Source organism: Alosa alosa, chromosome 15 (assembly GCF_017589495.1).
Source record: "Alosa alosa isolate M-15738 ecotype Scorff River chromosome 15, AALO_Geno_1.1, whole genome shotgun sequence".
Taxonomy (NCBI): Eukaryota; Metazoa; Chordata; class Actinopteri; order Clupeiformes; family Clupeidae; genus Alosa; species Alosa alosa.
The window spans coordinates 11,707,122-11,720,446 of NC_063203.1; the positions used below are offsets into that span (position 1 = coordinate 11,707,122).

The window sequence follows — 13,325 nt, forward strand, 5'->3', positions numbered from 1 at the left end:
AAGCCTTTTATTGGCCTGACTTTGCACTAGTATTTTATTGACTGTCTATGCAACAATTTCAACCAAATTTTGCTGCTCTTATTTTTTCATTATTATATGTGCCCTCTTATTTACTTATTTACTTACTTTTTTTTGTTTATTTGAATGTTATGTTTGTCTGTGGACTTAAATTGGTAAAATATGTCTTGTCTTCACCGTGGGATAGTGAGAAACGTAATTTCGATCTCTTTGTATGTCTGGAACATGTGAAGAAATTGACAATAAAGCTGACTTTGACTTTGACTTTAGTGCACGAAAAACACACAAACGTCAGAAGAAACTTGCTGCTGCTATGGCAACAAGTGGCAGGTCTCTGTGTGTGTGTATGTGTGTGTGTGTGTGTGTGTGTGTGTAACATTTGCACAGCACAGGTAGAAGCTAGGTCACAGCAATCTAGTGTTTTCAGTATACAGATAGCCACAGTAGTTGTTCACATAGAAGCACGTTAAATACGATATGATAAATCCAACATGAGACACACAAGTGTAACGTTTGGGCCTTAATTTAAGTCTGTAAATTGTGATAAGCTATGTTTCAAACAGTTCACCAAAGCATCCATCAGCAACAGGTAACATTCAACAATTTCAACAGTTTTACATATAAACACATCAAAAGACCATCTCTCTCTTTATGAAAATAACAAAGACTTGATGTGTGAAGGGGTCATACCAGTGGAGCAGTCGTGGCCAGTCCAGTTGGGGTCACAGGTGCAGGTTCCGGTGTCGGCCAGGAAGGCACCGTGGCCGGAACACTGGTCCATGCAGGAGGCCCGCGGGCTCTCACAGCCGGAGCCGCCCCAGCCGGAGAAGCAGTGGCACTCGCCGCGCACACACACCCCTCGGCCAGAGCACGTGGGGTCCAGGCAGTCCACTGAGGAACAGACAAACACGAGTTACAGATAGCTGTGGGGACCTGTCCTCTTCACCCTATACATACATACATACATACATACATACATACATACATACATACATACATACATACATACATACATACATACATACATACATACATACATACATACATACATACATACATACACACACATGCACATAAATGCACACAGGCAAACTCTCTGTTTTAGTTTGGTCTAAAGGCTTGACTGAGGCTGACTACATCCTAGACTGTTGTGAACTTAATCTCCACATCCTATGTACATATACACATAAATGCAACCTCTTTCTTCTTTCTGTGGCTGGTCCAAAAAGATCACAATGTACACTCAAATACAAGCACACACACACACACTTTAATCTTTACTTAAAAGCACACTTGTGTAATTTTGTAGTGTCGATGTACTGAACAGGCTTAGGATTCAGTCAGTCAGTCGTTCACGCACTGCCAGCCCATTCTCCTGTGGATGGTCCAGCTCCACTGTGCTCGTGGCCCCAGTCCCCAGCCTGGTGGCCCAGTCCTGGCATCTTTGGCCAGGGCTGAGGGCTGAGACACACAGGCTCTCTGTGGAGGGTCTGGGTCTGCCTCTTAAGGCTCAGCGGCTTATGTCTCATTACCACAATTGTGATCTTATGCTTATAACACCCCACCAGAGGCCCACAAACACACACACACAAAGAGAAACAGACCCACACAAACACGCACACACACAAAAAAAAAGAGACACAGACACACACAAAGAGAAAAAGATGCAAATACACACGCACACAGACACACACAGACACACACACACACACACACACACACACACACACACACACACACACACACACACACACACACACACACACACACACACACACACACACACACAGACACACACACACACACACACACACACACACAAAACCTCTGCGTACGCCCACAACTGTGGCAAAAGGTGTCCGCATAAGGAAAGTTGGAGGAAGGAAGGAAATCACAAGCAGGCGATTTAAACAGATGCCTTCTGTCCCTAAGATGGCCATTACAATCTCAGGTGTGACTCCCAACCAGGGCATCATCACACACATGCACACAGGCACACTCACACACACATGCACACAGGCACACTCACACACACACGAACGCACAGAGTTCCTCCTGGCACTCCCCCAACCGCCGGTAATGAGATTTTACTGCCGGCCAGGGAAGATGCTTTAACGAGAGCGTGTTTCCCCCCTAAATTGAAAAACAGCGCTGGACGCCATCCACGGTGCCGCATAACCCAAAACCCACCATGGCAGAGGGATTAGAAACCGAGGGAAGAAGAGAGGGAGGGAGAGAGAGTGAAAGACAAAGAGAGAGAGAGAGAGAGTGAGGAGAATGAGAAACAGGAGTACCCAAAACACACATGAAGGGATAATATCTGGCGTGGTAGTTTTTATTGCTGCTTACCAGAACCTTAAAATGATAAAATCCCTCACAGGGGATGACCACTTCCAAGCAACGTCCACAGTCCTGGCTTGTATTAAACAATATTAGCTTTTCGGGGAAGAAACGAGGCCCAACGGTGAGAAACGGGAGAACCTTGTGAACCTGGCAAGCGTGGCCCATTAGCGAAAGGACAAGCGCCATGAGAGAATTTTTCCCTGGCTCCTGAAAAAATAATAACAATAACGAGGGGATGAGTGGCGCAGATGGCGGCCGTGTGGTCAGCCAGACCTGCGGAGGGAAAGGGGGTGCCGATCTAAAGGTGGGGGGTAGCGCTAGAAGGACCAGGGCAAGTCTGTTCTCCTTTACCGCGACATAAATGGGCATAAAGGCCGTTATAATAAGACAAACAGGATTGGTTGCCTCTTAGCAGATGGTTTAGGCGCCAGGCACAAAGATCATAGGGTAACTGACAACACGGCCTCTCCTGGCAATTAATCATCTCGGCTCAAGGACGCTGGGAAAGAAAGGTAAAAGTGTTAAAGGGCCAGCGCTCGCATTCTCCGCCGCGCCAGCCGGCCAATGGCAGACCCCAAAGAGAATAGGGGAGAAGGTGGGGTTCGCTGGGGTTGTCACAAACCCCCATTTATCAAAGTCGTCAGCTTCATTTTTCATCTTGAAACGAGCGCCTTCAAGACCTGTCAAACACAATGGGCTGACTCCAATCTTATCTCTCTCTTTTTTTTCACTCTCTCTCTCTCTCTCTCTCTCTCTCTCTCTCTCTCTCTCTCTTCCCTTCTTTGGCTGTTCTGAACTCCACTTCTCCTTCGTGAGTTCGGTCGCCGTTTACAGATTAAAGTTGCCACTTTGCTAGGCCGCGAATTCAGCTTATTGGATTTCAGACAACAAAGGGATTGTTCTGTGTGCTTAATAGGACGCCATGGCCCCTGCGAAGCATCCATAATGTATGGCAGGAGAGGCCCTCACATGAGAGGAATGCCAAAGACACCGGTCGATTAGGGCCTTTTGGCTACTTCAGGCTGGCAGCCAAGCGTGCTGTCATGCATACACTACTTACATAGTCAGCAAAGCAAAGTGTGGCACACACAAAGACAAACAAACACAAACACACACACACACATAGACACACACACACAGACCAGCTGTTTAGAAATCACACAGATGAGTCATCATCCATCTATTTGTTTTCCCTGAGAGTCCTGTGTGTGTGTGAACGTGTGTGTGTCTGTGTGTGTTTAAAAACTGAATTCCCCTAGTGTGTCAGCACAGGCACCTTGGCATCTGTCTACAGCAATCACCTAATCCTCCACACACACCATTAATTAGGGAATACATCTTGAAAAGCTCTTTTCAACAGTAACATATGCACCTATGGGCCCTACTCTCTGAGTGGCATATGATGATAAAGCGCATATTCACAGCTCCAAACTTCTTCACAACAGCTAAAACTCAAGGCATGTACAATTGGAAGTGATAAGCCGCAGGTCCATCACATCATAGTGTAATATGTTTTTTGGAGAAAGATAGCCATCTGCATGCATTTCTCCATATGTAAGATGTATGTGTGTGTGTGTGTGTGTGTGTGTGTGTGTGTGTGTGTGTCTGCGTGTGTGTGTGTGTGTGTGTGTATGCGTCTGTGTGTGTGTGTATGCGTGTGTGTGTGTGTGTGTGTGTGTGTGTGTGTGTGTGTGTGTGTGTGTGTGTGTCTAGGGCTCCAGCTTACCTTCCTCGCAGCTCTCTCCTTTGTAGCCCGGGTTGCAGATGCAGGTGCCCACGATGCAGGTGCCGTGTCCGCTGCAGGCGGCGTCAATGCACTGGTTGGTGGGCACATCGCACTCAGCGCCCTTCCAGCCGCTGTGGCACATGCAGCGCCCTTTCAGGTACTGGCCGTTCCCACTGCACAGGACTGGGCAGGAGGCTGGGGACAGAGACGACCGACACACACGCACACACACGCACACACGCACGCACGCACGCACGCACACACGCACGTCTGAATGAATACGCATATAAATGGCACATAAATACATCCACAGTTTCAGACACTTGAATATAAAAACACGAGCAGATGAGAAACAAATAGATATCATAAAAACACACGCATGTGATGTATTCACTTGCGCTGTCACACACACACACACACACACACACACACACACACACACACACACACACACAGTCACACTTGAATTTGTTCCCCAAACCACAGCTTCAAAAGAGCATGTCACAGCTGGAGCTTTGATGGAAGGTGGTGGGTGCAGCTGTGATTTTATTTTTTTTATTATTATTTTTAAGGTCCTCTGCTCATGCGGCAACGCAACTGTTTTTTGTATTTTTCTTCACAGACACACACACAAACACAGACGCCTGCACTTTAAGAGGATTTCTCTCTGCCCCGAGCGGCTTTCAACAGTGTTTTCACAGCCCAAGGCCCACCGGCTCTCACCTCTCCCGCAGTCGGGGCCCCTGAAGCCCAAGAAACAGTGGCAGGTGCCGGCGATGCAGTCCCCGTTGCCAAAGCAGTTGCTGGGGCAGTCCTCGATGGAATCTGGCACAGAGTGAAGATAGACAGAGAGTGACAGTAACTGTTAGTTTTTATCATCTTAATTCATCAGCCAACTAATCTTCAACCATCAAACAAAGCAAATCATTCCAATTTCTAACTCAGAACTAATGTATTAATCAGATGTATAACTAAGACGTCTATTTATCCATTAATTCTTTCATCCATGAAATCCTACTCTGAGCACGCCATCCAGTAGAACTGGAGGGGGGGGGGTGCATTTCTGAAATCAACCCATTGAAACGAGAAGGTTGAAATGCTCCTGACTGCAGGGGGATTAAAAGTGAGACGAAACGCTTGATTAAGGGATGGGCGAGAGGTGACCAAAGGTGGCGCTGGAGTGGAAACGCTACATAGGTTTTGGCGAGGCAAATTGAAAAGCCCCAGTGCAATTAGGAGCCGAGCAGCACCGCAGCGTATGTCCGCCGCACGGGCGGTCGCCATGACTCCTCTCCAGCCGGACATGGGCTTGCTGAAGAGAGTGCCCAGTGCAGCGCTAGTGACCTGTAGATCGTCATCCTGCGGGCATCGAGAGGGTGAGGAAGAGGAGGAGTCCGTGCGCCGCCGTGGTGAGCAGTTAGGGGTCAGCGGAGGGGCATCGCTGTGGTTACCACCGCGGTGCCATCTGACACCTATCCCACTGCCAGTTCATCCAGATGGACCCGCCCGGGCGGAGAAAATGACCATTTCATTTACCTGCTCTGCATATTCTACCACGAAAAGGTCCTCTCAAAAAGCGCTCCTTATATTCCAAAACAAACGCGGTCCGCAGTGTTCCGCTGAACATAATCGCAAGAACTAAAAGAGCATGAGGGGCCTACATCAGCACCATTCTGCATCCCATTTCCATATTTTATCAACCCTAAGGCTGATACTTTTTTTCCATTTCTTTCCTTTTTTTCCAAAGAACTTTTCTCTCCAGTTATTTGCATCGACTGAGGTGGTGGAGGTGGTGGTGGTGGTGGTGGAGGGGGGTAGTGATAGTGACTAACCGGAGGCCCGGTGAATTAAACACGAAATGTCGCCCAGAAATATTCACTTCTCTCCTCTCGCGCCCTGAGCGCACGAAGGCTGAAGCCGAGACCTGGGCCAGGAGTCGGGGAACAAAGGAGCCTTTGTGGCCTCTTTTTTTCTCTCTCTCTCTCAGACAAAGAGCCCAGGAAACGTGAGCCGCAGCTGCAGCTCCCGCTACACACCTCAGGAGAGTCCGTCATCACGGAGAACTCAACAGCGGAGGGAGGGTGGGGAGGCAGAGAAAGGGAAAAAGGGAGGGAGGGAGAGAGGAAGAGCTGCATGGCAGAGGAAGAGAAAGAAGGAGATTCATGGATACAGAAAAGGATCGAAAATGTGTAGAAAGAAACAGAATGCAGTGAAAGGTGAGAAAAGAACAGAGATGGAATCAAGAGAATGGAGGAAGAAAGAATGGACGAGAGGCAGTGAGAGAGAGAGAGAGAGAGAGAGAGAGAGAGAGAGAGAGAGAGAGAGAGAAAGAGAGAGACACAACGGACTGTAGTCATGAGCTCTATATGGAGTCCAGTCTGCGGCGTCTACACTGTAGCTCCCCACATTGTCAAATGCCTTTTTTTGGGTGAGCTCATTTTTTGCCACAGAGAGAATCTAAACTGGGTTGGCTTGTTCTTTCCCCTTTTTTCCCCGAAAGTCAAGCATGCTCAGATAGGAGCAGGCTGAGCCGCTCAGTGCCGGGGGGCCTTTGCCATTTCAACATTTTCTTCCCAGAAGCACAATAACACAGGGCTGCTTCCTTGCCTTCCTTGGCTTCCTTTGTGGTACCGCAGGAAAGGTGGAAGGGAAACTAAAAGGAATAAAAGAAGCATGCACCTGTGCTCAGCTTGGCGGTCTCTCCTCACCTACACACGCACACACACACACCTACACACGCACACATTTTTTTTGTTTGACTGAGCGCCGACACGGATTCCATAGCACCTCTGGCTCGGTCAGATATGACACGGCGGAGCGAGCCCGTCTCTCAACATGTCCGCACACCATTCCTCAAATACCGAGCGCTTGTAAAAAGCCTCGCCGGCTGCCATCTCCGAGGACTCCGCCGAGGATGGCCTGTCATGTCCGATCCTCGTTGATTGGCTCGGCGGGTTTGATTTGAGGCTTCTCCCTTGTTCCCAGTGCCTCTCAAACAACACAGCCCCCCCCCCCCTCACACACACACACACACACACACTCGACTAACTTTCTCCCCAATCCCCCAGAACCTGGTGAGTCAACGGCAGCAGGTTATGAATCACCTTCTGCGCTCGCCGCTGTTCAGGTTATATAACACCTGCCTCGTCCTGTTTGTCATTATCGATTTCTCAGGGAGGCCAGGCCGTAAACTTGAGCACCATCTTTCCGGAGCTTTCCCCCTCGCCTTGGCAAGGTCAGCCGCGCGGAGCACAGGAGTTGTCAGAAGGGCCGTCCAGCTGAGGACTAGCAGACGGGACAGATTCGGTCTGGGCCTTGGGCCTGGCCCCGGCCCCGGAGGACCTGTGGGTGTTCTGGAGCAGCCGGGGCCTTCAGCCAGGCGGCCCTCAGCCAGGGACAGACGGTGGTGGCAATGACTAACTCCCCTCCCTCGCTCTCACTCTATCACACACACACACATACACACACACACACACACCACACACACACAAAGCAGCCATCCGATTCTCATCCTGCTTCTCCCTGTGGTACTCAATCCTCCCACACACAGAAATACACAAACAACATACACACTATGTATGTTGAACACACACACAGACACCCATTGACTTGCTCTCATAAACAGACAAGCAGACGCAGACATAAAACGCACACACACACACACACACACACACACACACACACACACACACACACACACACACACACACACACACACACACACACTACTGTGTATCACACATGCTTTGTTTTTCTCCCTCGTAGACACACCCACACACACACACACACACACACACACACACACACACACGGGTGCAGGCATGAGATGAGGCGCGAGACATGGACAAATGAGGCCAGCGCTCAGGAAAGAGCTGCGCTCACCAGGAGAGACAGAGCTGCACTCGCCAGTAATGAGGAGCAGAGGAGATTAGAGATGGAGAGAGGAGAGAGGGAGAGAGAGAGAGAGAGAGAGAGAGAGAGGAGAGAGAGAGAGAGCGAGAGAGAGAGAGAGAGAGAGAGAGAGAGAGAGAGAGAGAGAGAGAGAGAGAGAGAGAGAGGGAGAGGGAGAGGGAGAGAGAGAGACAGAGAGAGAGAAATGACTGTTGTAGAGAGAGAGAGAGAGAGTGTGTGTAGGTGACTGCTGGTGCATAGGAGACAAAGAAAGAGGAGGAGAGCCGAGAGACCAGGAGAGAGAAGCACTTCAGTCCTATCTGAGAAATGAGTGATTGTATGTCACTATAGGGGAGAGAGGGACAGACAAAATACTTCTCTCCAGTCATAAGTCATTGACTGTGTGTGTGTGTGTGTGTGTGTGTGTGTGTGTGTGTGTGTATACATGCAAGCGCTGATAGAAAAGTGTGTGAGGGAGAAAGTACACACTTCTCTTCGGTAAATGTACTCTGGTGTGTGTGTGTGTGTGTGTGTGTGTGTGTGTGTGTGTGTGTGTGTGTGTGTGTGTGTGTGCAAGAGTAAGCAGCAGTCGTATGTGTGAGGGAAAGATACAGATGGTGTGAGAGTGAGAGTTTGTGAGAAGGCAAATAGAGAAATATGTAGAGTATGAGAGTGTGACAGTGGTCAGTGGTGCATGTGTATGTGTAAGAGAAAATTATTTTTTTGTGTATGTATATGTGTAAGAGAAAGTGAAGTGTGTGTGTGTGTGTGTGTGTGTGTGTGTGTGTGTGTGTGTGTGTGTGTGTGTGTGAGAGAGAGAGAGAGAAAGAGAGAGAGAGTACAGTATGTGTGTGTGTGGGTGAGAGAGAATACTGTGTATGTGTTGGTGGGTGGGTGGGTGCGTGCGGATGCAGTACAAACTCCTTGCTAATATGAGCGTGACTGCAGCTCGAGAGGAGGGCGAACTCATTTGTGCTCACCTCTCCGGGAGCAGCTTCGCTCTGACAGTGAGAACACTGGGACCAGACACTTTTTACACACACACACACACACACACACACACACACTAAGGTGACTAGGTACACAAGCTGCCGTGTGATTAGACAGCGTGTCACTGGCCATCTATTTTTGCAGCTTGCCTTATTTGGCGCATGGGTGTCTCTGACCATGAGGCTCGGCCACTCCGTCCTGCTTTGAGAAGATCGTTGTAAGGTTTCTGGTGAGCATGCATTAGCAAAATTGAATTTCAGGAGAGAGGGAGGCTGCACCCATGCCCCAATTTGTAGGGTAAGAGTAAGTAGGCGAAGCCCCACACCACACAATCTCACACACACACACACAGCACACACACACACACACAAACAGAACTACCCTGGCCCCCTCCACACCCCGTGTCTGCCTTCCTGGCAGCAGATTGCGCTAAGCGGCTCCAAGCTGATCCATATGAGTGTGGGTAGCACTCGGAGTCGGTTCTCCACGACTCCACCCGTCGTCTCCACCACCACCACCGCCCTCTCCTTCAACTTCAAACAGCCTCACTACAGTCCCCCGTCTGCCTTCAGCACTAATACTGCGCTCTCCATTCTAGCCGGACTCTGCCCGGGGGGAGAGAGCCATTACAGCTGATGCCCAGTCAAGGAGAAGGGGGGGGGTAAAGTATGCTGCCTCATCCCTACTCTCTCAACCCCAGCCCCCTTCTCCGCCAACTCACCCATCCACCCGCACCAATGCCATCTCTCATATTAAGGATTGAATTACAGCCCCTGGGGGGAAGGAGGCTGGCGCACAGCACAGCACATGGGGGTGGCAGAGTGCATCTTCCACCCCAGGACCGATTACCATCGATCTGCTGCCTGGCACACTCAGCGCGCATCAGTTTGCCCTCCCTCCCTCTAGCCCTCCTTCCCTCCTTCCCTCCCTGCCTTTTCTCATCCATCTATCCCTTCCCTCTTTCCCTCCCGCCAACCCCACCCCCCGCCCCCACCCTCAGTCGTCGCAGATGGACTCTGGCCCGGGAGCTTTTAATTAAAGAGCATGTGAGAACAGCTCCCAGCTGCCACCTCGCTGAAACCTGACACCTTCTGGGGACACAGCCGCCACCGCTGTCCTCGGGCTGCCGCCATGCTTAATCAAAGGCTTTTAAGAGGGAACAAAAGGGAGAGTGCCGAGTGGCAAAACGGCAAAAAGGGAGAGGGAAAAAAAGGGGGGGTTAAAATCACCTGCACCGGCGGGAAAGGGCCAGATGTCTGCAGTGCTGGAGCACCGCTGTGCTAATCGCAGGTGGTGAAAAGAAGTGAGAGGAAAAAGAAAGACAGAGTAGAAAAGTAGAGAGAGAGAAAGAGAGAGAGAGAGAGAGAGGGAGGGAGGAAGGGAGGGAGGAAGGAGAGAAGAAGGGGAAAACATTTAAAGAGAGACGGAAATTGGACGGAATTATGATCAAACATGACGCTGGCAGGAGGGAAACAATCACGGCGTTTAAAGTGAGTGGCAACGGAACGGAATGCTAATGCCCTCAGATGAAGAGGCATTATAGGGTTTGAAGGTTGGGGTGGGGGTATATATCAGCTTCCTTAACACCTTAACACCTCAGTGGAAAGCTTTAGAAGTGTGATGCTGCAGTGCGTGGTCACAAAGTGCACACTGCCTCACATAATGGAGCTTTGTGTACCCTGCAAGTCAAGGCTAAATAATACCATCATTACGATGGAAGGGGAGCTCTTCCTGTAGAGCTTTCAGCCAGCGGCACCTACGTTTTACATTCATACTGTATGTTTTTATCCAACTTGACGGAAGTCAGCAATTTTCTCAGAGCTTGTTCTCCATGGGGTTCAAATGACGCAAGTTGAGCCTTGCAATGTTGCATTTGTCATGTCTACACTGCATAGAATGTCAAAAAGATACCTTCACCACAATCTTTTGCCCATTCATTTTAAAGTCCCATTCCTTTACCTGGCATCATTTCTAACTGTGACGGAGAACTGAGGTGAAATCAGGCGGTACTCACCTACGCCGATGGTCAGGAAGGACACCTGCTCCGTCTCCTTGCCGTCGTTGTAGACCGCAAGGTGCCAGATGCCCGAGTCCATGTACCGGATGAAGCCCGTGTCGTGGGTGGCCATCGGGATCAGGCCTCTCTGTGGCGGCTGCTGCTGCTGCTGCTGCTGGGCAGCCAGGGGGCCCTCCAGACCTTGCACGCCCTGCACCAGGAGCCGTCGGCCATCGAGCAGCTCCACAAAGTCAAACTGGACACACGTGGGGGGGCAGGACAGAGACAAAGCATTAGGCTGGAGACAAGATGCCGTGCTGGGGGGACGGTGTGAGGGTGGGGAGGAGGGGAAGGAAATCGGAGTCCTTCCACAGAGCCCAACAGCGTGTAATAACCCAGTTGCTGAGGACACAAATCCCTCTTCCTGTTCTCCTGAACCGTTTGTTCAGGCATAAATAGCTCGCAATTACAGACACACAGAGCCTGCTGGGAAAATGGCGGCTTACTGGGTGCCGTGAATGGTCTGGCTGTCAACCTCTGATGAGTGTGTACGTGCACTGCACGCACACACATACTCAGAAGCACAAGCACACACACCAAAGTTTCAGCCGGAAAACTTCCCTTTCAACCTTTGTGAGAGATAAAAACGCCAAAACGAATTAAAAAGTTACTGTTTACCAAATAGCATCTGCACAAGATTTGCCTTTCGCACTGCGGCCAACTCAATGCATACCAATGAGACAAGCGTTCATTTTCATCTATGTTGCCTTGATTCATCTGCCACTCCATGAAATCACAAAAGCAAATTCATCAGGAATGCTGAAGTCTCACAGAGAGGGCAGCGATCCATTCAGATAGACATTCACACAAACACACATGCTCATTCCAGTGCCTTCTATACAACTCAGTGTGGCTCGTGGCACCTTGAATATTATGATTAAATAAAATATAATTCAATTTAAAAAATAAAAATTATAATAAGAGACCAATACTGAAAAACACTATCTCTGAGGTTTGTATTTGAATGAATAATATGTAAAATTCAGTGGTTTACACGGAGGTTGAAGGAGTTACATGTTGATATGTGGTGAAGTTTTTCAAAAAGAGTGATGAGTATTGAATCAAATATGACCTCTTAAAGTTATTTTTGATAGTTTTCGTGTTATTCTCTTAGTCCTTTTTACTGCTTTTAAGTCGGCTGATGTTGTTAACGTCTGTCCATTGGGAGCTTGCTATGGCTAGCTTTTGCCCTGGGCCTCTTACATCCTTCCCATCCATCTGTGAGCCGGTGCTGCACTTCACTGTCTGGTTGAGGGGATTTCTCGGGACAGCACTGGAGCTACTCTGAGAAAGATCTGCTAAGGCCGCCGAGCTGTTTCTGACCAGTAAGCTGCCATGCCAACTGCCTGGAGTCTGGATTGAGCAGACTAACGTTAACGTTAACGTTAACGTTGAAGAACTCTGCATTACGGACCAACAAACGGTCGCTGTTAAAAGTCCACCGAGTTGCTGATCTACAAGATCGCCCATGACTTCGGACTGTTATGTTTCCAGTGATATCCAGACTTTAACAAGGCCTAACGTTCACGTTATCTCCAGACTGCCGGTGAGTGTAAAGAACTTTGTTGGCGTTGCATGCATCTGTTGTGGAGACACAGCTGTGCGCAGTTTCACACGAGTCATCATTGCCCTTGGACATTTTCAGCCGGTTGGAAATTGGACTAATTTTATTTTTAATTTGTATTTATTTTATTTATTCATTTGTTTGTTGTCTGTCTTGTATGTCTTGGTGTCACGGGTACGCTGGCGACTACGCCACTCCGTCCGGCATCTTTTGCGTTTGTTATTTCTTAAATGTGGTTCTATGTCTTGGTGTCACGGGTACGCTGGCGACTAATACCCTCCGGCCCGCTATTGTCTTTGTTAGTCTATGTGTCAATGACAATGTCTTAGCCTATATGTGGAGCGCTTTGGGTTGCACTCTGTGCACGTTAAATGCGCTATACAAATAAAACTGACTTGACTTGACTTAAAAATAAGAGCTGTTCTGAGAAAAATGCTAGAATGCCAAATGGCTTTGAAGTAATCATAATTATTTGTGCTTAAAGGGAGGAGAGGGAGCAAACATTTATTTATTTATCAACAGCCATGAGAATGCTCAAGGTAAACACATTGGCAAAGACAACTAAAAACAAACGCCAAACACTTGACTAATATGATAATAGAACAATGGGTAGGTTTAATTAAAAGATGGAACACTCAATAACAAATAATCCAATTCCGTTATACTACAATCTATGCATTATAGTGACCAATTGATAATTAGTTAGTAATTGCACAAACTAGTTACTAACTAGTAAT

At 48.7% G+C, this 13,325-nt stretch overlaps 1 protein-coding gene across 1 annotated transcript in view; it reads right to left on the reverse strand.

Moving 5' to 3' along the window:
• tenm4 (teneurin transmembrane protein 4) overlaps window positions 1–13,325 on the reverse strand; it is a 175,653-nt gene that overhangs the window by 77,747 nt on the left and 84,581 nt on the right. The window contains 4 exon segments of the mRNA XM_048264462.1: window positions 709–909; window positions 4,088–4,282; window positions 4,811–4,912; window positions 10,983–11,220. Of these exon segments, the coding sequence (XP_048120419.1) occupies window positions 709–909; window positions 4,088–4,282; window positions 4,811–4,912; window positions 10,983–11,220 (736 nt within the window).